The following is a 25,597-nucleotide window of genomic DNA, read 5'->3' on the forward strand; positions in this document are numbered from 1 at the left end:
CAGTTAATTTATATTTCTTAAACACTTCCTTTAGCAGTGTAGGATCAACTGTTAAAAATAAAACTGTCCAACAAATTCTTAATATTGTTATATTTATAGATAATTTACATTTTTCTACTAGCTTCTACAAGCTTAATATATTTTTATTGCAAACATTATGATACATGAAATCTTGAATTTTCTCTTGTAAAACTAATTAAATGGCACTAAGAATATGTATAACATTTTTCATCATGCCTCATAGTTCATAGATATAAATTGCTTGGATTATTGAAATTTCAATGTTAATTACATATTGTCTGGATATGAATAATTCACATTAATCTGACTATTGAGAATAAACATAAATAAAACATTCATATAATTGTATTTCAATTTAAATGCCTTTACATCACTTGAAAATTATCAACTGTAGGTGGAGCTATACACATTCATAAAGGTGGCTAGGTACACAATATATATGGAAACTAGTTTTTTTTTTTTTTGTAAATTAACTGTCACATTACAGGATTCAACAATAACATTAACATGGAACATGTGAGAATGTACAATTATAAGTTAGGTATTGCTCATTATATGATTGGAAGAATGAAATAAAGATAATGACGCTTAAACTATATATTACAAGTTACATTTTACATTACATCCCCGATGTGTGTGTCTCTTCGTGTCTATCGAGGAAACGTTTTTGTATAGATAATACACTTTCTAAGGGTTCATATTTGAAGACTAAGACATTAAACAAACGTACACCAGCACTGCGTGTGATAATATTTTTACATTAGGTCAAGTTTGCATCGTCAAACTAAGTATGGACCGTTACTATTTTTATATTAATGAATGTCCGCACACGTTGAAAACCCCGACACGATCCGTATGTAGTTGGCGATTGAAGCTTGTAGTAAAGAAGACTTGGCTTGATATATTTAGTATGAGCGAGACGAATTAAATAAGTTTTATATCATCGGTTACAATGTCAGATCACTTGCAATGTAATGTAACATTAAGGCAGCGCTGTTCTGTGTGTGTGTGTGTGTGTGTTGTATGTTATCTGTGTGCGTGTTGTACGTTCATGGTGACGTCATCGTGTCGCCGGGCGTCCGCGTCGGGTGGCGCCGCGTGCTGGTAGCTGACGGCGGAGGCGTGGCCCGAGCGTGCCGACGTCAGCGCCGTGCCCTCCGACCACGTGTCAGTGGCCGGGTCGTAGATCTCTACCACGTCCAGGAATGAAGTGCCGTCGTATCCGCCTGGGATGATTATATTTATATTAGTTGATGTTAGACGTCAGCTGACATTTTTGTGAAACGAAACCACAACACAGCTACCCGCGCTAGGTGCGAAGGATTAATTTTAGTATGCATTTTAATACCATGTATTAATTTATTGTACACGTTTACAGTAATTTGTACTGAGTGGAGCAACACGGATTTTAATAAAACCAGGTATTGTCTTTAAAAAAATAAAATGAAAAGCACCTATATACCTTGTGTACTTTACTGATGGTTGTTTTTGTACAAAATGCCTGACCAGGGATCACTTTATTTAACAGTACATCCATTCGTCTTAGTATATTGTATACATTTTATATGAAGTACCACTGACCCATAGCATACAGCTTGTTGTCAAGGACCGTGAGTGAGAGCGCAGACCTCGCGGACCTCATGGGTGTGACCTCCTCCCACGTGTCATGTTCTGTGTCGTATCTCTCCACGGACGACAGCTGAGACGATCCGTCGTATCCGCCCACTACATAGATATACTGATTCCAGGCCGCCACACCTGACACATCGAGCATAATGAACTAGTTTGTGACGAAGTATTTCGCGGACTTACAAATTGGTTTTAGATAGAGAATATTAACTGCCAGCGCCATCTATAACTACAAGGGACTTCAAAGAGAACAAGTTTAACGTCATGATCCTTATCAGACATGATATTCAGATAAATCACATCAAGTCTGTTCCGTAGCTTATAGCTGTATATAATAATGAATGTAATCTCAGTGTAGTAGTATATCTGACCAGCTCCACTCCTGGCGTACTTCATGTGTGCCAGTTCCGTCCAGCAGTTGTTCTCGGGGTGGTAGTTCTCGACGGAGGCCGTCCTCCTGGCGCCGTCGAAGCCGCCTACTGCGTACAGCAGCCTGTTGACAACCGCGACGCCGACCCCGAGCCTCGCCCGACCCATCGCCGCTATGTAGGTCCACGTGTCCTTCTCTGGATCGTAACTGTGAAGTCATCGTTGATCGTCTCAAATAAAACTAATACTTTACTAAACTACGCGTTATCATTAGTATCATTTAAATGACCGCTCGAAAAACTCTTAGATGTCATTATTGTTGATTCTCGTCGACATATCTGATTTGATTCCGAGCCTCGCGTCGAGTCAATTAGAAATTGCTATATTGACACGAGAGTAACGCCCGGGACTTCGTAAGTAATTATATTTTTATTTAATTATATTATGAAATATAACTAGCATACGTTATTCTTTATTGCATTCTCTGTATACTAGTTAAAGTCCCGTCAAAATCTGTTTCAGATCCGTTTCAGATATTGGTCGGAACAAACGGACAGATAAACAGTATATAAGCATTTAGTATAACGTGATTATTTTAATATTACAAATACATATATATATATATATATATATATATATATATATATATATAATCCACTAACCATTCCACAGTCTTGTGATACTCCGATCCAGCCGACCCACCGACAGCGTACAGCAGTCCGTCCATCACAGCGACACCGACCTGTACATACATTATATAATATATAACAACGAGTTACTTTGAGAGCATCATTATTTATAAATATTTTTAAAATTACTTAAAATTAACATTGATATAATGTGGGTAGATTCACAATGATACGGTCGAATGATGTGGGTTTGTTTGTAAGGCGAATACTTTAGTAACTTTGGATGTAGAGAATTACTATAGAATAGTGTTTGAGATATAAGAACTCGTTATTATGTACACATGTTTATTTGTCTGGGTGACAAGTATATTATACATGTGTGTGTGTGTGTGTGTGTTTGTGTGTGAGAGTGTGTGTTTGTGTGTGAGAGAATATTTTACCCGATGCCGGGGCGTGGCCATAGGGCTGCATGGTCTCCACTGTTCCGTCGTGGGACTGTACACGTCCACCCAGTCGCTATCGTACGAGGAGCCCGGGGACGTGTTGCGGCCACCCACTGCGTAGAATAAACCCTACACGTAATACATGTCATATAGAACATATTATACATAAGATAAGTATTAAACATGGGCGTTATTAACGTCATAATAATGTGTACCTTCAGGAAGGCGGCTCCCAGCCCTGATCGTGGCACGGTGAGCCTGGGTAGCGTGGTCCAACAGTTGTCGTCTAAGTTGAAAGCCTCGAAGACGTCTATCGAATGTCTGAAGTATCCTCCCGCTACGTACACTATGCGGGGAGTGTTCGGACAACGCTCCTTCACTATTGGCTTCTTGTGGAGAGTCAGATCCTGGGAAGATCGTAACATTCGTTTAAAACTGATATAGTGATGACTCCATAATAAGATTTCGCTTCGCTAATGTTATTGTAATGTAGATCAAATTTTATGCAAGCTATTTTGTTCCCCATCACTACGCTCTGAAACCCAGCGTTTGTATGTCTGGGACGTTTGTATATAACAACGTAATATCTATGCTATTGGAGAAGTCATTTTTAGTCTACCGTTTCCTTGGTAACAGGTAAACGTATATTTTACACAAACAAAGATATTACAAAATTTATCTCATTTTAATAAGATACATGCGATAATGTGTGTCCGTCTTTCAAATTTCTTTTCAATAGTGGTTTCCAAGACCAAGACTAGGAGTGCGATACCAAGACCAAGATCAGATGCATTAATGCAAGACCAAGACCGGCCAAGTCTCGTCTTGTTCTTGCATTTGGGCAACACTAATCCATTTTGATTGAGGGTTTTCGATCCTAGGTGAGAGAACCAAGGATTTAATTTTAAAAAATATCGAAGGAATCTTTGATAGGTAGTAAATACAATCATACTGTGTTATAAAACAGCTCACCTCGAATATCTTGGCGAGGTATTCTCTACAGGCGGGTACTTTCTTGAGCACAGAGCACGTGGTCATCTGCTCTTTCAGGAAGCTGGGCGTCAAGTACTGACATCGCACGACTTGCAGGATGTGCTCCATACGGGGGTGACGGCGGTCTTCATCGAATTTCACCTTTTATATATTTAATAATTTTGTTCACATGGTCATACAAAATTTGTATTACGACTTTCACGACTACTCATTTTAATGAAACTAATATTTTCGGAGTACTACGCGTTAATTTATTATTTTTAAAACCACATACTGCCACCGTTTCTGTTACTTTGCAGCGACCATGATCATAGAGATGTGATTGACATCTCGTCTGCCCGTGATATCCGAAAATATTGGTTTCATTTGTATCACAGTAATTCATATTCAAGTTACATAAATATTCAGTGCCGTTTTAGATAATGAGACAGCACAGTCAGAGCAATTAATATAAAGTTTAGAGACTCGGTAATTTTGAAAAGTACAAATCATCAATTACGATAAGATTGGGAGAAGCATTTAATAAGATAAAGGATTTAGTGAGATAACGTTTATATAGAATTCTGGTTGTTTGGTAAACAAATTTTATAATGAAAAAGCTTTTACACATATATTTTACGTCGATGTAATCAGCGTATAATTTTACCCAGCTTAACACTGCGTTGTAGACGTCTCTCTCCTCTCTAACGTTTAGTTCGTCTTTCCTTATCAGACATATTAACTCCTGAGGTGTTAGTTTCAAGAATTCTTCATCTTGGCAAACCTACAACAAAAATAAAGATTTATTTCGCTTTCGCTGAGACTTAACACTAACGATATTCCGATTAGTTTTCGAGGTCAACTATCGATAATCAGACTATCGATGGTTCTGCAACACTACGCTGAGTCATATTAAGAAAGATTAAACAATAAAAAAAAAACATATTCAGTATTTACATAATTAAGGTTATGTTATCGTAACAATTTTAAAATTTTAATTTATGATCGTAGATAAATAACAAGCTTAAATAACGAAGAACAACATTTATTACAAAATAATAATAAATATTCATAGCGTGTAAATTATTACTAAAATGTATGTAAGAATATTATTCGAAAACGAAAAAAAAAATTTTCAATGATTAAAAATTTTATAATTTTATTTAATATATAACTTCTTTGTTTGTGTGAATTTTCCTTTAAGTAAAGCAATTCAAAGAAAATGGAACAATAACTGGTTGTTAACCACAATATAATATATTCCTTGTCATTGTTTCTGTAACACGAGCACGTTCATTCTGACCAGTAATTACGGTTAACAGGGTGTTTTGAAAATAAAATTACGTAATGAAAAGTTCGATTCATCGTTATATGAAGTTAATGTATATCACTAATAATTGATTTCGATTTAATATTGTTAGTAATATTAAATTTAGAATACCTAATTTATTTTTTATACGTAATCGTTGCTTCTGGCAACGATTTTTACATTAAGCCGAGGACGAAACTAAAATATCATATTAAAGAGAAAAAATAATTTAACAACAATCGTATTTTTTTTTATTATTTGGAATGTCAAATGTGAGTTATATTAAGGCTATCCCACTCCGTAACTACACTGTTAGGAGAACAAGAGGTCATGAATTTTGTATTGGAATGGAACGGAACAGAGGTGCCATCTATTAGCGAACTATAAATATATAATGGAATGTATTTATTTATCGATTTCATGTTCTATATAAAAAGGGAAAGTATTTTAATACTATAAGTTGTTGTTAGCAGTGAAACAACACTAGCTGCTGTAATTAAATCCCGTAACAAATCCCCGACCTTTTCAACCAGTGAAGTGTATTAAACTATTTTTAACCATATATTTCAAATATGAGTTTTTTTTATTTGCTTGATATAGATTTGTCCAAGAATTCCAATTTGTCAGGAACTGCTTGCTCTACTTATAAGAAACTAGTTAGCAACACGAAACAGATTACTTAAGGATCTCGTTTGAAACCGGAGCCGTAACTGTTCTCCGCAATCCATTCAATAAAAAGTTACTTAATTGTAATTCAAGATCTCGCTCGAGTTTTTCAGACCAACCTTATAGTGTGGAAATTGACAATCAAAAATTAAATAGCTCCTTAAACTCGTAACAGTGAAGGCATTAAATCTGGATGAAAATCTGTTTGAGTCCTAGGTTTCTCCGCAATCGGGTAAAGGTTTTTGCAAGATTTTGTAACAAATACAATTTAAATCCAAGCCAGGTTCAAACCGTTCAAGCGAGATCCCTGCTCTTTTAAGAACTATATGTACCTGAGTGAAGTTCCTCTCTATAAACTGGTTAGCTTTCTGTTTGAGCTCGACACAGCCGTGCTGCTCCGCGAAGTTTGCTATCCCGATGGCGTTCGATGGATCCAGCTGCCGCTCCAGGAAGGCGCAGCAGGCGTCTATCACGTTAGTTATCTGTACCATATAACTACAATAGATGTTCTTTTATGTTCTATCCGGTTTTTTTTTTGAAGCTTTGTTGTATATTAGGACCATTTTTACAGTAGTATTGATTTAAATTTAGATTCAGTGGTAGTACGTTCATATTTTGCACTCGATTCTAAGACAGTTCATTAAAATTAAATGTGAACTCATCCAAGTGAAGTGAAGTGAAGTTCTAAATCTTTTAAGATCACAATTTCTTTGTAACTTTAATGTCATAAATTGATATATCGAAATCCACTCTATGATATCTGAGTCGCAAATTCTTGACGTTTAGAGTGCTGACAAAATATACTGAGCAATTAACTGAGACCTGAGTCTTTATTTTTTTCGAGTTTTATAATTCTTTCATATTATTTATAAATCGATTAAATAATAAATATTATATCGTACTCATACGATTCCATATAATAAGCATTACGTGGATATTTCGCTGAATTATAACGTTATCTGATATGAAACTCAGTATCACGCTATAGGACGTAATCACTAGGGAGGGCTTAAGTCATTCATCATTGCGGCACGGTGAAATAATTTTTTTTTCTTCAATATCAATCATTAAATCATGCTTTCGATTTTTATTTGTTATATGAAAAAGATTTTATGTAAAACAATTATAGATTCGTTGAGAACTTTATTTATATAGAACTGAAATACGCAGGCTTGGTAACGATAGTTCACCTATAATATTATCAAAATAATATTGCTATAATAATTTGGGACAACGGATTTAAATTGAAAGAAATTTGTGTGTTTACTTTAATGTAAATAAAAAACTGTTTTTTATTTAGCGAGTAGCATATAAGAAGTACTTGAAGTTTGTAAACTTTCAACTACCTTCATTTTGATATCGAAGCCATTTTTCATTTATTAAATTATAAACAAGAAATTATTATAATACCTGGAACATTGTAGCGGCGGGCAGTAGCTGGCAGACGGTGACCTCCGTTATACGGACCTTTCCTGTGTACATGAAGTAAACCAGCCAAGCCATCGCCGACGGACAAACACCCTGTAGTTTAACGCGAGACATTTCGCATTCTTTCAAACCGCTTGTAAACATAGCCTGTAATGGACATAAGAAGGTCAATCACACAAAAAATTCTCTTATTGCAATGTATATATTAGATATATTTTCGTATATTGTACCTTAAAGTAAGGGCTGCCAGCTGCTAGCACTACTTTGTGTACATGAAACAATTCGTTTCCTACCTCCAAGACAACGTCTGTTAACATGTGATGCGATCGCATTGTGAAAAGCATCTGAAAGTTGACAGCTACAGTTTAGTAATAAATAAGAAAATAGAGAAACAAAACTGTTGGAGCAGATGTCTTCAACTAGTTCAAATGAAATTGTGTATTCACTTTTAGTTTGAATAGTTAGGTAGTGAAACATATTTAGGTTTGTGAAATCATCATAGATCTAAAATAAAAGCTGGCTAGTTATTTTAACCCGCGTTTACAACAAGAGTGTGTAATGAAAATGCTGAAAAACCTAAACAGTTTCGTTTTTATGTTCTTATTTTATTGAGACAAAAATATACCTATATGCATTTATTAATTATAAATATGTTCCATTGTACACCTTTATTCTACGTTATGTTGATATTTCTCAAGTACATCCGTCGCTTAAGAATTTAGAATTTGCAAAACCCTAATACTACCTACCTATTCGTAGGTGTATCCGAATATTACTCTTACATAACTACATCTAAAGGTAAAACCCGCACTAAAATCCATTCAGCAGTTTAGATAACGTTTTAGATTAGTGGGTAGTGATTATAAATGAAATCCTAGTATTTAAATATAAATTTTAATTTTATACTGCAAAATAATTGTATTGAAACAATCGATTCTTTAATTTATATTTTTGGTACTTCAAGATTAATTTAAAATGTTGGCTTAATGTCTCTGCTGTGTACATTTCACACGCATTTTAATTATTAGTGTTATAATAAAAAAAAAGTTTTAATCTATCTTTTAATTCAACATCGGAACTAAACATTAAACAAAACATTCCGTGCATTTGTTTAATCAACTGTCAAGATTGTCATTATGACAGGAAATACGACCTGTTTATCTAATATCTGTCTTTTATGTGTTATTTGTATTATACTCTGTACAAATTAGTCAATGTAACTGGTCCCCACTATCTCATACTTATTTTTATTTTCATATTAGATAACAAAATAATAAAAATTATGTAACATTAACGGCGTGTGCCCGAGTAAGATATTATTTCTGTATTATCTTATTTTTTTATTCGCTGTTTTGACTGTGATATTATCTTTAAATATCACACTATTATTTAATATGTTATATATTTGTCAATGTAACAATGAATACGACCATTTTAGAAGCACTATAATTGTTAAGTTTCCGGAAATCTATAACAAGATCCAGTTTTTTCTTCACAAATACGGGTATAGAAAATGATAGAATATTTATTTAATGTTCAATTTCCCGTTTATTGTAACATTCACGTACGTATTTAGAAAACGCAATTCATCTGACAGGTAAAAAAATCGCATCAAGTATGGATTTGTCAAGTCATCGTGTTTTGCAGATTATAATATAGAACATTGATTTCTGTACAACAATGTGATAATATTTGTTGGTATGATAAGTATTATGTTAATGATATAATTTATCATTATTTTCAAGGTCATTCACAAGCAACAGCAAAAAGATTAAACTATTTTTGATATCCATAGACGAAATTAGAACCAAAATGTTCTATATCTAAATTACGATATATATTTTTATTTCCCTTAACTGAAAAATTATAATTAAATATAATAGTTGGATGATCTTTTGGAATATTTATTCGAGTTATAAGTAGCTAGCGTATTTTAATGCATAGGTATTTAACACTAATTAACATAATTATAAATTATCAGTTACACAGACGTATATGTTATATTACATTTTATTTATGACGCATATATAACAACAGATGACTAAGCATTATATTGTTCCATTGCGGTAAATACCCGCACAAATGCTGTTTGAAATTTCGTTTCTAACAAATATTCCTTTACTAGTTTTCTTAGTTTTCTTTTTAATATATATAATTTTATAACATTACATAAAATTATTCAAATATAAAAGGTCTTCTTAACTCGTTATTAGATATGTCCATAAAAGATATCAGATAAGAAAATTTGGTATATCTCCCGTGTACACGAGTTATTTCATATGCATTGAAAAAAAAGTGGTTATTTTTAAATTATAAATAGACACTCCAATTTTGTTTACGTATTAAGAACTGTTTACTGGCTACGTATAAAGGAATTATTAAAAAAAAAAAATTAGACGTAAATCTCTCAGAAGTCAGAACCGTCTATAAATTTATTTCAAATGAATTTTATAATTTCATTTTAAACTTTTTGCTCATCTGTCACTTGTCAATGTCAATGTCAGGTAGACTAATAATTTTTTTTTATTGATATCCTTAGAAGGACGCAACAGGAAAACCGACACCACGTAACGCCGTGCGCTATTTTTTTTTTCATTTGGATCTTTAAACTCCTCAATTATTCGTCTCCTCTTCATGTACTGTTCGTAAAATAACCAGTGAATATTTTTTTTTCACATATTACAAACATGCTTCAAGCGAAGCGATCATATGTTATGTATCATATAGAGCAACAGGTCTGTTTTTTTTTCTATATAATTATTATGTTATTTTGTAAAACGAAGTCAATAGTAAAGACGATATTTAATAGATTTCGCAATTGAGGCATAATATTTTACGCTCTCCTTTTGCGTATACTTTTTCTAGTCATGTGTTAAGCATGTTTAAATTTTTTTTGAAAAATGTTCTTAGCTATTAGTTTTTTCCCGGCTCTTTTACAATAATATCGTCATAACGGCCACATTAACGAATATCATACACTACGGACCCGGGCTCCGTAATGTATGGCTCTAAATATTGAAACCAGGACATAAATACGGTCGACTTTTATTAAATTACTAATCATTAAGACATTGTAAATCGAATATCCTCGGCGTCACAAAACGTCCAACTATAGATGGTAAAAACGATCTTTATTAGATAGGTAGGTTAGGTTTATTAGATCTATCAATTAATTTATTTATACCGCGACTGTGTCAGCGAAATAAAGCAGAACTGATGTTTCGTTTCGAGCGTTTCAAAACTAGTTTGTTTTCAATCCAGCATACAGATATATGATTTTTTTCCAGCTTTTTGAAATGTTCTACTATCAGGTATCCTTAATCTTAGATATCAGAAATCAAATATTTTTTTAGTCAATTAATCTTGCTATGGTACGGTGCAATATACGTTATTATCAGGAAGAATCCATAAAAATAATATAGATATCTTAAAAATTCTCTGTCACCAAATACTAAATGACGAAAACTAATACAGATTATGTACATTAACCACTGTTATTAGTGATTTTAAATATTATTCAACGAAATTTTTTCAGCCAGCGTCGTACATACAAATGAAAAACATATTCATTCCTTTTTGGTTTCGCCAAAAACAGGAAGAAAGCTTAAAAAAAATTATACAGTTTTTTATTAGGTCACTCTATTAATTTTAATCTGCCTGTAATGCATACAGTAAGCATGAATATGTAATTCATTTAAATATATGAGAATTTACTTTTTATAATCTATTCTTATCAAAAAATATATTCAACGATCGCTATTTGTTATCTCACAACTTATCAGAAAAACAATAATTAATGATAAATTGGAAAAAAATTACAAAGTCATTGTATGAAAAATATATTGCAATTATTATTAAGTATATAATCAATAAAGACACACAGTTTGGACATCTTTTCCTTAAACATCGTTCGTATATATTCAGCAGTTGTTTTAAATTTCTAAACCGACCTTAATATACTTGACAATATATTAAAAAACATACCTTCATAAAGTCAGGAACATAGTTTCCCAGACAGAATGTCATGTCTCCTATGTCATTGTTACCACCGTAGGGTCCTTCGAAGAGATCGCAGTTGATGGGAGGCATATGGTCCAGCAGGTTACGAGCAAACTCGTCTTCCGTCTGCATGATTTCTATAAATATATACATACATACATATATAATATTAAACAAAAGAGTTTGTTACAAGTGAACAATTTGATATATATCAACGGTGCATTCATCGTAAACGCTGTAAATATATATCCTTATTAGAAATTGCGTGTATAAGTTAGCGCGGGATCACCTAGATCTTTATCTTTTTTTAATATTAATAAATAAAAAGATAGAGGTCGTCAGTTGTGCACATCACGATGAAACTACTGGATAGATTTTAATAAAATTTCCTTACTTTTATGTTTTAGACACATGGATATTTACTGAAGATTAATTGTAATGTATTCTTTTCAGAAAAAAGATTAATAGAGTTTTTTAGAAACGATATTTTTATAGAAAAAGTTTTTAATGAATTTATTTTTCGGTTCTAAATTGGGTAATTATTTAATAATGGAAAACCAACTAATGTGAAGTTCCCAACAGCCTTGAAAGTATCTAGAAATTTGTACATATTATGAATATAAATAAAAATTATGAACTCTTATCGTAATCATCGTATATTTTATCTAATGATACGACAATAAAAACCATCCAGTGTTTAATAACCACCAAAAAGGTTTTTATAATTTAAAAAAGTATTTAGGTATAATAAGCGATTTCGACGTAATTTTAAATTACTCACAACTGAATTCTTTACAACTTTTGCATTACATACTTAAAAAATATTATTTTTGAGACAGCCATTTTGGATTGGAATAAGATTCTCAGTGTTGACACCCACTACAGTTCACTACAAGATTTTTATGGAGCCACTAAATACCTATTTTGTTATTTTATGATATAATATGATTATTTTTATATGTCAATTGCTCTATTATACAACACAAACGTCACGAACGCCGTTCTAGAGGAGACTACTAGTAGAGAATTTTAAAATTATGTTCATATTTTGTGAAAGGCTAGTCATCCAATAATTATATATTTACTAGTCATTTTACTTATGTTTAGTTTAGATTTCCTGTTGTGTATAATATAAAATGACTAAGTATATGTTAAAAGTATATACATACATACATTGATTCGTGAACTTGAGATGTAATTAAAAATTACGGAAATTACAGGCTTACACATATTATGTAGTTAGTAACAACGACTTCATTATGACATAAATTCTCTTTATAAGATAACTGATGCCGTTGGAATAAAATCAACAATATCCTTTCCAATCTTCCTGAACATTTCCGCCACTCAACTTGCCCACTCCTTTAAAATGCCCAAATTATGTTGCTTTGTTTGAAAGGTCGTTTGAAGAGGTTTTTTTGCTTCGTTCATGACTTTAAGCTACTTTAAAATTACTTCAAGTATGTCGAATTTCGCTTCCATAGTCTCTTCAACAGAATGCTACGGCATTAGAGATCTTCGAATCGAATCCTTGTCTTGTTTGGAGACAATCTATTTTATGTACCTAAAACCTTCAACCTATTGTATTCAGTGTTCAACTTGTTTATATATTTTAATAAACTCTATTTATTTTGTTTATAGCATTGTTTCCTTTATTCCACCCGTCATCAAACCGTTTAAGTCATGATAACTTTATTTATTTATTTTATATGAGAAAGGTGACTAACGAGCAGACGGCTTACTTGATGAGCAGTAGTCAACGTTGCCCATGGTCATCCGCAAAATAAGAGACGTTACGGATGTATTGCCGACTTTGGTTGTTGAGGCAGAGGAAGGGGTGGGGATGAGGATATGGCAGGAAATGGTGCAAACAGGAAAAGGGCAACTGGTTTTCTCACTCATCGGACGAAACGCATCCATTAAAGACTGCTTGACGCCGATCTTCTGTGAGAGGTTGGTACTCTCTCGTTCGAGCCAGCCTATGTTCGAGCTGTAGCTACTTGACCACAGCTAGGTGAGCTAGGCCCTACCACTATAAGTTATTCATGAAAAAATTATTATATCTTGAAAGATGGTACACATAGTACTATTCATCAGCAACATTTCTAATTATTTAATTGCTGAAAAAAAAAAATCGGCTTCAATGATTTTACTATTACATCAGATCAATTAATTCACAAAGGAATTTTAATTTAGGAATATTTTTTTATCGGTTTGAATCGGGTTCTTCAATAAACACTAGAATACATTAATATCAAATCTCGTCTCAGTGTCATAAAACTGGCTCTGTTAATGTATCTCTATTAGTATCTTCACTAGTAGATCTAGTAGATCTAGTAGATCTTCACTTAAAATTTACACATATATACTACACAGGTATGACACTTATATACTAGAATATGTGCATATATAGAAATCACTCTGTAGTAACATCTAGACGAGATCCCTTGCAACCCATTTTCCCCATCACTTTAAAAATAACTCAATTTCAAACATAACTTAAACCAGGTCGACAAAAAAAACATAAATTAATTCAGTAATATAAACTTTTCAATAAACTCATCTGTAATAACTTCTACAGAATGTTACAATACTAAAACATATTGATAATTTATCATTCTTATATAATTCCTTAATTAGGTTAAATCAAACTAAGTTTATAGTAAAAATTTCAACAAGTCGCATTTAAACTATGGTGGTCATAATTTATAATTAATGTCAAATTTTGAAAAATATTAGACTACCCATTTTTATTTATTATTAAAAATCATAGTTTTGCAATATTATATTTTCTATTTCCTGAGAATTTATTTTGTATTTAATAACTATTAATTAGTGTAAATCTCACATAAGGAGGGTCCCACCTAATTTCATCAAGGAAGCGATAAAAGCATACCGGGTTCACACAGAAGAAGTCCGGATAAATGTAAAAATAGGATTTTAATTCAACAAAGATGGGTTGTATAAATAAAAAAAAATAAGAGATGTCTAGATCCTTTTGCAGCTAAGACTTTCCTAAGTAGCTACATGTTTTATTTTCAGTAAAGATAGTAAGAACTAATCTTAATAAATAGTAACAATTTCTTTTTCAAATGCCAAAATCTTAAAACAAGAAAAAAATAACAAATCTATTGTTACTGTAGCTTCGTCTTTGGGGCTGTTAGTATATCATATGTGATTTATGTTTGTTAAGGTACTGACTATAAATTGATAGGTTTACTAGAGGATGGAAATTAAAAATAATTAGCTCATCATAAACTTCTTCATCGGAGACAAGTTTCGTCCAAGTTATCATCATTACACTATATATGATGCATTGTCTGCTTCATGTTAATGTATAAATGGAAATGCTCTGTATTGAGCACGAAAATGTCAACTTCGACTAAGCATATATCTAGTAGTTATAAATACAATGAATTTGAAAAGAAATTACATCATAGGAAACTTTTTTTTTTAAAGTACTAAAACCCATCATACACAATACAAGAAACCCATAGACATATCAATTATTGGGGATGTTTATGCTGTAAGTACTCTTATGTTGGCTATAAATGTAATTAGTGTGATGAATAATGATGAACTAAAATGTTAAAGTTTCAAATGACATAAAATTCAATATGAAAAACCATAATGTCAAAATAATAACATAAATATTAGTTATGTTATTAGTTATAATAGACAAAAAGGGATGTGAAAAGGAATGATTTTTTTGTGCTTCTATAAAAAAATTTAGTAGGTAGTAGTAACATTTTAATTTATTTTTTTTAAAGTTCTGGACCAAAGACAATAATTAATTCTGATAGCATTTAAGCACACTGAGGCCATAGCATAAAAAAAAATTCAAGCAGTTGTGCTGTCAAATATATATATGACGGTGACAATAAAATAAAAAGTCAAAAAATTAAAAAATAAGTGTTAATACTTCTTTTTGTTTTGGTAATTCAGATTAGATTTTAAAGGAATTTAGTAAGAAGAAGTAAAATAGTGGTTGTTTATGCAAACTCCCATAACAACTCAGATACTATTGGGACACTTTCAAAGCATATAGATTATACCTTAGTCCATGATAAAATTAATAAAGAAGACTTCTGGATTATTTGATACAGTTTAGTTTAAGAAACACTTAACATATTTATATATTTGATTGAATTGTTACAAACAAATCCAACCATAATTATAAACTAGTTATCTAAAGGTAAGAATATCATTATTATTTTAAATGAGTAATATATAGAATACAGTTATTTATATAAAAGGTTTTCACTGACTACTAAATTAATTTATTAGTAGGAACTTTTACAAATTTTTCTTAACAATTTTTTGTCACAAACTACCTAAGTCTTATATTATTAGATAATCAGTATTGAAATTCATTAGTAAATATTTATACAATTATATGTTTAGAAAATATGTCATTCATTTGGGCTTGGTGGCAAATAAGATAATAATATTTATTGCAACCGAAGGTTAAAGCAGCTAAGATTATAAGATAAGTTTTTAGATACAATTTCATTGTATAGTAGATGTATTAAAAACAAAATTATGAAAACATTTTAATTACGACTCAAACATACCTTAATGTTGAATTGAACTCAAATCAAACTACACAAAAAGACACTAATTTAGTACAACCATCCTTTATAAAATAAAATCGAAAACAAAAACTGAAAACTTTTGGTTACACTGTTAAACACATCGTAAAAAAACTATTATGAACAACACTTTTAACATAGTACGAAAATGTCAAATCACTAAAAAAACGTAATTTCATATTTTCTTTAAGTTTTCGCAAAATTAGAATTATATTGATCAAGTCCCCATTCCCATGACTATGACAATAAAAATGACATTTTGATAAAAATGACACCCGATTGTTTACAAGTTAAAAGGCAAAAGTCTAAAAACATAACGATTGTTCTGGTACCCTTTTGTCTTTATTTATTGTTTTAATTGAATATATAAATATAAAAATTTTAATAAATTTAAATACAAAACAAAATTACAGAATATTAAAAATTTATCAAAATTATTTAATTAACTTGTTTTATTATATTTATTATTAACATGACTAGAGAACCATTTCGTAATAACAATTTTCAATACATTTTTTAAAATTCACTATATAATTCAATAACAAAAACTATTATTATTTTTTACGTCTATGTATAGATTAGATACAATCTCGGTTACAGAGTAAATAACGTTTCCAACAGTTTACAAAGTTGTGCATGGATGTTCGACGATGGCAGATGCTAAGCAAAGTGAGTTATTTTATTGATAATTTTATTTTTAAAGTATAAAAGGTTTTGCTTTAATTAGTTGCATACATTAAAGTAGAGTAATTGTATCTAATTTACATTTATTAGAAATGAATTGATAAAAGTTCATAACCAAGCACTGCATCATTGCTCTTTTTTGTCTCAATTTTAATCCATAAATAAATTGAAAAGGATATTGCTGCAATGTGATTCGTAGTGAGTAAGTTAAGGAGGCTTTTTGATTTAACATTCACTACTTGTATTTACTAGAAGTTAAATAGACCTTTGTTGTACATTAATATGCATATAAGTTTTTATGATTTCAAATATTTTTATCGTGTTTATAGTATAAAAGATTATTCTTTCACAAGAGGAATGTTTTAGTTTCAAAAAGGTTATTTTGATGTAATATTCATTTTTTGTAGGTAAAACAGAAGAAATATACAATGGATCATCCCAGTCTCGTGTTGTTTTGGCGAAACCTCGACTAGGAGGCTTTGGATCCTCTAACTTACTTAACTCTAGTTCAAGTAAAAGCTGTAACCCATTTGGTAAGTATTAATAGGCTTTATCTATAGTTGTACAACCTCCTTTTTAAATAATGTTGAATGTATTTTTTTACAGATAATTGAAACCAATACTTATACAGAATTAATGATATTTGTCAATTTATAAATGTTCTTAAAACATAATGTATTTTAAATTATAATGCTTTTTACACTAAACTACTATACTTTGTAATACAATATCTGGTATATTGATTCTTCATTGTAATAATATTTCATTGAATAAAAATTTTGCTCTTTATCTAATAGGATCAGTTTTACGTCCGCCACAGCTGAAGCCTGGGAATAATCCTTTTCTAAAAGTTAGCGAAACTAAACCTAGTGTAGATAAAGACAAGAATTCAAATGAAGAAACAGGGGAAAACAGGCAACAGGAGTCCAAAGAAGAGGAAGCTCCCAAATTTGTACCTCTCGGTTCAAGTAGTTCAGCATCAAGGTCGGCAACAACGATGCCAGCACCATCACAGGCTACTTCCTCATCAGGATTTGTATTCGGACAGAATTTAAGTGAAAGGGTGGTCATTAAAGAATCACTTAACAATGGAGAAGCTTCAGTGGACCACAGTTCTTCGAATGGCACTTCAGAGTTACTTTTCACAAGTGCTGCAGCGTCTGTTAAGGAAAACAATCAGGTAACTTTATGAGGAGATATTGTAATGAATTTCAATTTATAATACACAGTTATATTGTAATATATTAACAAAAACAAAACAAAAATTTTTTTAAGGTAGCTTTAAATGCTGTATAGCATTTGGATATGGGAATACACATTGATGCAGCATATTCTGATTCCTTCTTTGTAATGAATTTCAAAACTCTCAAGGATAGTTTTAAAGCTGGTTCCTGTATTAATGGGATTAATGTTAACTCCCTTTTTTGTGAACTTAAATTAGAAATATTCATAAAGTCTTTATCTAGTTACCGGGAAACTTTAATTTTCTATGAATTTTTTTTTTTTTTTGCCAGCAATAACATTACTAATTTGTTGCTTATTTCATATAATAAAGATATCCTAAGCCTTGACATCGTTTAGAAAACGTTTATCATAGAATAGTTAAATTTTTTTATTATTATAAAGTAATATTGAATTACAGACGCAAGAGGAAGGAGGTTTGTATGAGAGTGGTGAAGGTCTCGCTGCTGCCGCGGCTGAATATGAGCGATCACACGCTCGCCCCCCTCCACCCGCCAACTACTGCACAATGACGGGGGAGGAAGACGAGATAAATGTGATGCAGGTAAAGGGCCTAATAGCTTTTATTAACTTAATGATACATATCTATATATGTATGTATTCTGCATGGATGATACTATCCACATTAAATAATATGCCTATGGTTTTGTTGAAATAATTTTCATATTAAATCAGAGTACACTTTATTTGAATAACCAGTTGGATAAGTATTAAGCTTTCAAATAAAAAGAAAAGTAAACTTGTTTACATTCATGGCTATTTTGAGTTTATATCAAAGATATTGTTATAGCAAATTTAATTCCCGAGGACTGATACTATTTTGTGTATGTTATAACGGTATTCAGTGTTAAACTATCATTTGTAATATGAATTGTATGTGACAGACAATTACTTTTTTTTTGTTAATTATATCTTTGTATTAGTTTAGGTCCGTCACTGTTATGTAACACTAAATCGACTAAAATTAAATTGTAGGAATATTCTACTAAAACCTCCTTACTCTATGTTAGCGAAAATCGGTTCGTTAACCTTAGCTGTGCTGACGTGTGTTTTTACATTAAGCAATCCGAGGAGATCCTTAAGTGGGTTCAATCGTTGCATATTTGCATATTGCATATTATTGCATATTGTTTCGACATCAAGAAATAAATCAGTTCCTCACTGCTTGAGCTATATGTAATAGTATATTTGTATCCGTATATTTTTTTTTAATGTTTTATTTTAGCCCTTAGTAACAATTTTTATATACATAACTGTCTCCTTATAGCACGACATTGTACAAGGAGATAATTATCCTATAATATTTCAATATTTACTATCTATCTATCTACTATCCCATTTAGACTATGGATCTGTGAATTAAAACTTATTATCTATTAATAAAATAGAAACATAGCAACTTTTAACTTAAAGTATTACATCTCGATTGAAATCATGTAAATAATATATTATTATGTTATTGTTATTGACGATGTCATTCAGATATCCTGTCGTCTCTTCGCCTGGGAGAGTGGTAGTTGGCGCGAGCGGGGACGCGGTGTTCTTCGCCTGAACGATGGCGCCGGCGGTTCGGGGGCGAGGTTGGTTGCTCGTGTTGCTGGGTCTCTGAGGGTCGTGCTCAACACTAAACTGTGGCCGGACATGGTCGTAGACCGAGCCGCCAATAAGTCGCTGAGGATCACGGCCGCGGACGCCCAGCAGCAGGTCAAGCTGTTCCTCATCATGGTATGAATGTTTCATTATAACCTCCGTTAGCTACACTAATATATATTATAATAATAATATCTAATGTTTGTTTTTCTGCCAAGGCTTTAAATTGAATTATATCAAAGCTTAAATCAAGTTATACATCGGCTAATAGATTTTTTGTACCATTTATATATATATATATATATATATATATATATATATATATATATATATTATATGTAATGTATATTATCTGAATGAAACGTCACTTAAAATAATAATATTTGTTTTGTTTCCAGGGAACACCAGGCGATATAGCACAATTACATAAAGCGTTGCTGTCTCGTATATCACTCAGCAAGCGTAGTTATAACTCCAAGGAAGATGAGAACTCGCAGAGATCGGCCGAGAGGTTGGAAGCTGCCACCGACGATAATGATTACACAGAGAAATCTGTAGACGATTCAAATCAAGAAGACGAGGGATCGAACTTTGACGAAGAACAAGACATTGACATTCAAAGAGACCAGGAGAGTGAAAATAGACTTGAAAGTAGTAAAGAAAAGAGTGACGAGAAGAGTAATATAAGAGAAGATTTAACAGAAGAGAAGGAATCGAAACCTTTGAAACGAAAAGAACCGGTGGAAGAAGAGACTTCTCCCAAAAGACAATGTTCCGAAAATCACTGACTGTTATATTAGGAACATGTCAGTAAACCAGATACTAAGGGACTTTAACAACAACACGGACACATCAAATGAGATTCTCGCTAAAAGCTCTATAAATGTAATAAGGTAAAAGGAGGATAGGAGATATTTATGGTTAAATTAATTAAATAGCAACAAATTGCATAATATTCTTTTTTGGGTGAGAATGATATATTAGTAAGCGCGTGTACCCGCGACAACCTGCAGATGTTGGTTACGGACAAATAGTGAACGGAATGGACTTAAGGTTACAGAAAACGACGTCCACGTTTTGTTCAACACATTCCAACGGCGACGATGTATTGAAAATGTTTGATTCGGCCGCAGCTGAATACCAAATACATAATGTACATGTGATTTATTTTCTGATATGTAATACAAATAAAGAGTTTTACCTTTAACCTGCGGTTTCTGTTTAGTTATACAAGAACTTGCTTCAATATAATCCAGCGAACGTTTAAGACGTTCCTAAAAATTATCTGAACTGAATATATAATATGAGCAGCGGAAATAACTCTTTGGTTAATTTCAATTAGTTATAAATGAATGTGGATTTCTGTTTTAAATTACGATAGCGAGAGCGAAGGACCAAAGTAGTCGGATCAAGTGTACAAAATAAAACTATCGAAGTAAGCAAATTACGTTTTAAGCGACAATCTCTACAACCCCAGTAAGCTCATACATTTTTTACTATTACGTCGACGGTCGCATAAAATTACTAGGAGTTAAAGGAAAATTATAATAAAATTGCTATACGTTTGTAAACCGATCACTTACTTGTCAAACCTGTTAACTTATTTAAGAATTAGGTCGGAAAATTTAAATAATCTAACATAATTACATAAAGATAAAAAAAAGATATATGTACTACACAATTTAAATATTTATAGAGAAATCTTTCGATCTTTTCGAAGAACGTAAACACAGTGGTTTGTGAGTGAGAAGTGCTTATTATATTAATGACTTAATTACTAGTACTCATCGTAAATAATTTTAGTGTCTTAAAACTGTATACATGATGTTTTTATGATCTTTTAAAGCAAACGGTAAATGTAGTTAAAGGTTCGATGGAAAAGCTTACCAGAAGTTGAAGGAAAATAATGAACGAATAATGAGATATCTTTTGGATTGTATTATAAATAAATCTCTTTATTTCAAAATATGTTTCGATAAATTTAAAAAGTATGAAATGTCACAGGTATAAATATGCAAGAAAATTTTAAGACTTCACATTTAATAAAATTTGTTAGGTTAAATGAGTAACTAGAAGAGGGTAAAGTTGACATCTTTGACAACACAGCATCTATTTGAATGAATTACCATGTAAATTTGAATTACCATATGGGTAATATTTTCCGACCACTTCATACTAAGACAGATTTAGACTGAACTTTAAGCAAATTACCATACGTCCACCAGCGTATAACTTCTAAAGATCTATTTCGAGTAAAGGGGATTCATGGGTTTTGTTCCTTCTTGCAACTTGCTATCAAAAAATACGCTTTATAATTGATTGTGTGCACGTATTAAAGAATTTATGCAGTGTTTGCAACGGGTACAATATCATGTATAACAAAGATCGGCTATGAATAAAAAGTAAGAAAATGTTACATACCTTAATTGCTCATAGTTATAAAGGGTAACGGATTTAAAATGAGCTATGGTGGACTGAGTTTCTATCGTCAAGAAAATCAAGAAACAGATAGGTCCTTGTCGTAAAACCAGTAAGTTAACTATAAACCTAATTTGGATTTTCGTTTCCTCGTTAAGTTGGAAAACTTTACCTAATTTTAAATTCGGTCTTAGATTATTGTAATTTACAAAAAAAAGAATCTCATATGATGTCTTTTGAAGAAGGTAATATTTTCCATGAATAAAATCAATTTCATAACACGTAAAAGCATCGGTATGACATTTTACGAAAAATATCAAATATAGGAAAATTAAATAAATGTGTAAATTGTAGGAAACATCCTTTAGATTCATTTGATTTAAATCAAACTTCAATCAACATGTAGGAACCTACTAGTAAAATATAAAAGAACGCACTTGTGATTTTAATTTTACAATTAATTTTCATTCGAAGGACAATTTTTACAATACACTTTTACTGTATTGGATAATAATGTACAACACTTTTGACACTTTTAGACCTCATTTTGAAGCATTAGCGAGAGCTGGTTATTTCAAAATTGTTACAAGACAATCGAAGACATTGGGAATGTATTTGCATAATTTTTATAGGATTTTGATATGGACGGCTGTATTAATTTATAATTTACAACATATTATTCGTGCTTTACAGGTTAGATGGCTCAGAACCGCCAGATACTATTATACCACTATATACATATATTTTAATTACAATTACGTTTGAATTGATATTTTTTAGGTAAGGCAGTGTACTGAGCAACTTGTGGACACTTTGTTTATTCTGTTAACAACTCTAAATTCTCTTGGCAAACAAATAGCTTTTAATGTACGTGTTGATCGCATTGATAAAATTATCAGCATCATTAATGGTAAGTTTAAGAATAGAAAGATACTTTTATGTGACTTTGTGGTAAGACCTACGTTGGAAAAAACGAAGTAAATAAAAAAAGGTTAACTGCATTTTTTTTAAATATCTGATGTCGATGTCAGAAGAAATCGGGTTTTATATTTTTTTAATTTATTATTATTATTAATGAATACTGAATGCGGTAGAGTTGCAATTTTATAAGTATTCAATCTTTTTTACTTCTTGAACTTCTTCAAGCTACACATAAGCTCAATAAATCTATATTCAACATAAGACTTAAATCATTGGAGACAGTACCTTAAAGTTTGTCCAATAATTTGAAGCGACATCGTTCTTTTTTGCAGATGAAATTTTCGCACCAAAGAGACCGTACCATGAACACGTGATGAAAATAAACGCAACATCAATGAGACGTCTCCTTTTTATGCATCACATTTCTATATGTTTTTGTGGTTTTTTATTTATCATGTACCCACTGGTTAACAAAGCGCTGAACAAACCAGTATTTCTCTCAGGATATTTTCCCTTTAATACCAATGATTCGCCCGCGTAAGTCGTCTAAACTAATAAAGTTTTATTCATATGAATATAATGATGTTTGTAATTCGAAAATAATTATTAAAATATAATTTAATTTTTAGATTCGAATTAACGGTGACTTTCATGGGGCTTATACTTACACTTCAAGCGTATGGCCATGTGACAATGGATTGCACAATCGTTTCTTTCTATGCACAAGCCAAAACTCAATTACATATTTTGAGATACAACTTGGAACATCTTAATAATGTTTTAAAACTAAAAAATAGAAAAAGTTTTTATATCGACGAAGATAGAAAATGTAAAAAAATTATTCACAAAAATTTTGTTGATTGTGTGAAACATCATGGAGAAATTGTTTGGTAATAAGAGATTACACAAATTATTTCATATAAATATTTAGAATATTTAAATCTACATTAATTTATTGGGATTTATTTGCATGTGGTCTGCATTTTACAGGTTAGTAAAAGAGGTTGAATCTATATTTGGTGAAGCAACAATTGTTCAATTGGTTGTTATGTTATGGGTTATATGTATGACCGTGTACAAGATTGTTGGGGTGAGATGAATATATATTTATTCTTTTTACATACATATATAACATTATATGATTTAGTAATCCTGAATTGATATTGGAAGTGATTTTATGAGTTATATAAATTATAAATATGTTCGAAAAAAATGGAATCGCTGATGGTTTTTTATGAATCAATCCAAACATTTCTATTAAATTCGGCAAGAAATATTTCATATTGGCCAATATCTTTTTCGATTCCAGCTCGACATCTTATCAGCGGAATTCTTAACTATGGGAACTTACCTTTGTTGCATGATGACACAGCTTTATATTTACTGCTACTACGGCACACAATTAAAAGTAGAGGTAAATAAGATCACAGTTAAAGCATGTTTACAACCCTTAATATTAATAACCAAAGTCCCATTGGCCCATTGTCATGCTTCATACATAAACAGTGATTCATTCATTACCTTTTACACAATATATTATTAACGTAGGTTATTTAAAGAAAAACAGTTCGTATGTAGTGTAGCGATGATAACTTATAGTAAGCAAAATAACTGCAGATTTATAAGATGCCTTTAGTGTCTGGTCAATCCCGTCTTCAAAATATACAGAATAAAAAAAACCTAGACATCTTTTTCAGTAAAGAAAAGTATTGAATAAACATATAATTTATATGTGGGCATCTTATTTATGATTGTTAGAGTGAGTTAGTGAATGACTCAGTGTATCAATCCTCGTGGCTGTCACTGTCTCCGGCCTTCCGACGTGGCTTGCTCGTGATGATGGAGCGATGCAAGCGCAGCATAGAGCCGCGTACAGCCTACATCATACCCTTGTCTATGGAAACGTATATCTCAGTATGTTTATTATATAACTAATATATGAATAATAGATTTGTATATGTTATGAATTCGTATTTAATTTATTTCTATAGTCTACGCTAAACTGTCCCATAAATATTGTTTCCACTTCCAAATAACAGATTTTTTTTTTTATAGAAACGTATATTCCTTATATTTCAGGTGCTGAGATCTTCATACACTCTTTTTACAATTTTGGATCGGAAGTAACACTGGATTACTTTAATGTTTTTGTCGACTGTGTAGAGTTCTATACTTAATACAAACTATTTAATGTAGATTTTCATGTTTAAAGGTAGATTTCACATATTTACGTGATTTAGGAACTTTATTTTATATAAGATTAAAAAAAAATTGCATACTAAGATGTTTTTTGTTACTTTTCAGTAATCTATACCTACATATTTCCATCATGAAATATGTTTAATGTTACAATATCATCCATGTTTGTTTATGATAATGTCAATTAATTACTTAATGAATATTGTAAAACATTTTAAATTTAATATAAATCGGATCTGACATTTATTTATTTTCAATGGAGAGATAAAGCAATTTAGAAATAGTTTGATGTTGGTTTGTGTATCATTGGAATCATCAGAGTAATAAACATTCGTATAGCACTAAAAATATTTCTCTATCATTTATTTGCGGCAGTATTCTCGTATTCGTGTAATTATTTTAGGAATATAGTTTTCGTATATTTAAAAGTTCCGTGAAGGCGGGCGTCTGACTCACGGAGTCCGGTAGACTATCCAACAGGCAACA

At 31.3% G+C, this 25,597-nt stretch overlaps 3 protein-coding genes across 4 annotated transcripts; 2 read left to right on the forward strand and 1 right to left on the reverse strand.

The window, feature by feature from the left end:
* Positions 1-73: 73 nt before the first annotated feature.
* LOC116765539 (kelch-like ECH-associated protein 1B) lies at positions 74-16,287 on the reverse strand. 2 transcript variants are annotated; one of them, XM_061521832.1, is made up of 13 exons: positions 16,040-16,287; positions 11,451-11,602; positions 7,697-7,810; positions 7,449-7,613; positions 6,371-6,520; positions 4,731-4,847; positions 4,064-4,225; positions 3,307-3,498; positions 3,089-3,220; positions 2,682-2,761; positions 2,022-2,227; positions 1,603-1,779; positions 74-1,247 (listed from the first exon to the last, which is right to left on the reverse strand). In XM_061521832.1, exons 2-13 carry the CDS (start codon positions 11,595-11,597, stop codon positions 1,048-1,050), a joined length of 1,842 nt encoding a protein of 613 aa, XP_061377816.1. In that variant the 5' UTR covers positions 11,598-11,602; positions 16,040-16,287; the 3' UTR covers positions 74-1,047. The 2 variants fall into 2 exon arrangements, with proteins under 2 accessions (XP_061377816.1, XP_061377817.1); XM_061521833.1 differs by lacking the exon at positions 16,040-16,287 and adding an exon at positions 12,280-12,464.
* Positions 16,288-16,593: 306 nt separating this feature from the next.
* LOC116765540 (ran-binding protein 3) lies at positions 16,594-20,780 on the forward strand. Its single transcript, XM_032655034.2, has 6 exons — positions 16,594-16,726; positions 17,149-17,274; positions 17,539-17,921; positions 18,384-18,527; positions 19,466-19,708; positions 19,972-20,780. The coding sequence occupies exons 1-6, from the start codon at positions 16,708-16,710 to the stop codon at positions 20,359-20,361; spliced, it is 1,305 nt and encodes a 434-aa protein (XP_032510925.2). The 5' UTR covers positions 16,594-16,707; the 3' UTR covers positions 20,362-20,780.
* A 1,640-nt stretch (positions 20,781-22,420) lies between these two features.
* On the forward strand, positions 22,421-25,571 carry LOC116765541 (odorant receptor 46a-like). The gene is made up of 8 exons (XM_032655035.2): positions 22,421-22,684; positions 22,772-22,901; positions 23,245-23,449; positions 23,542-23,802; positions 23,903-24,002; positions 24,222-24,326; positions 24,671-24,826; positions 24,992-25,571. Exons 1-8 carry the CDS (start codon positions 22,505-22,507, stop codon positions 25,037-25,039), a joined length of 1,185 nt encoding a protein of 394 aa, XP_032510926.2. The 5' UTR covers positions 22,421-22,504; the 3' UTR covers positions 25,040-25,571.
* Positions 25,572-25,597: the final 26 nt, after the last annotated feature.

This window comes from Danaus plexippus, chromosome 11 (genome assembly GCF_018135715.1).
Source record: "Danaus plexippus chromosome 11, MEX_DaPlex, whole genome shotgun sequence".
Classification (NCBI taxonomy): domain Eukaryota; kingdom Metazoa; phylum Arthropoda; class Insecta; order Lepidoptera; family Nymphalidae; genus Danaus; species Danaus plexippus.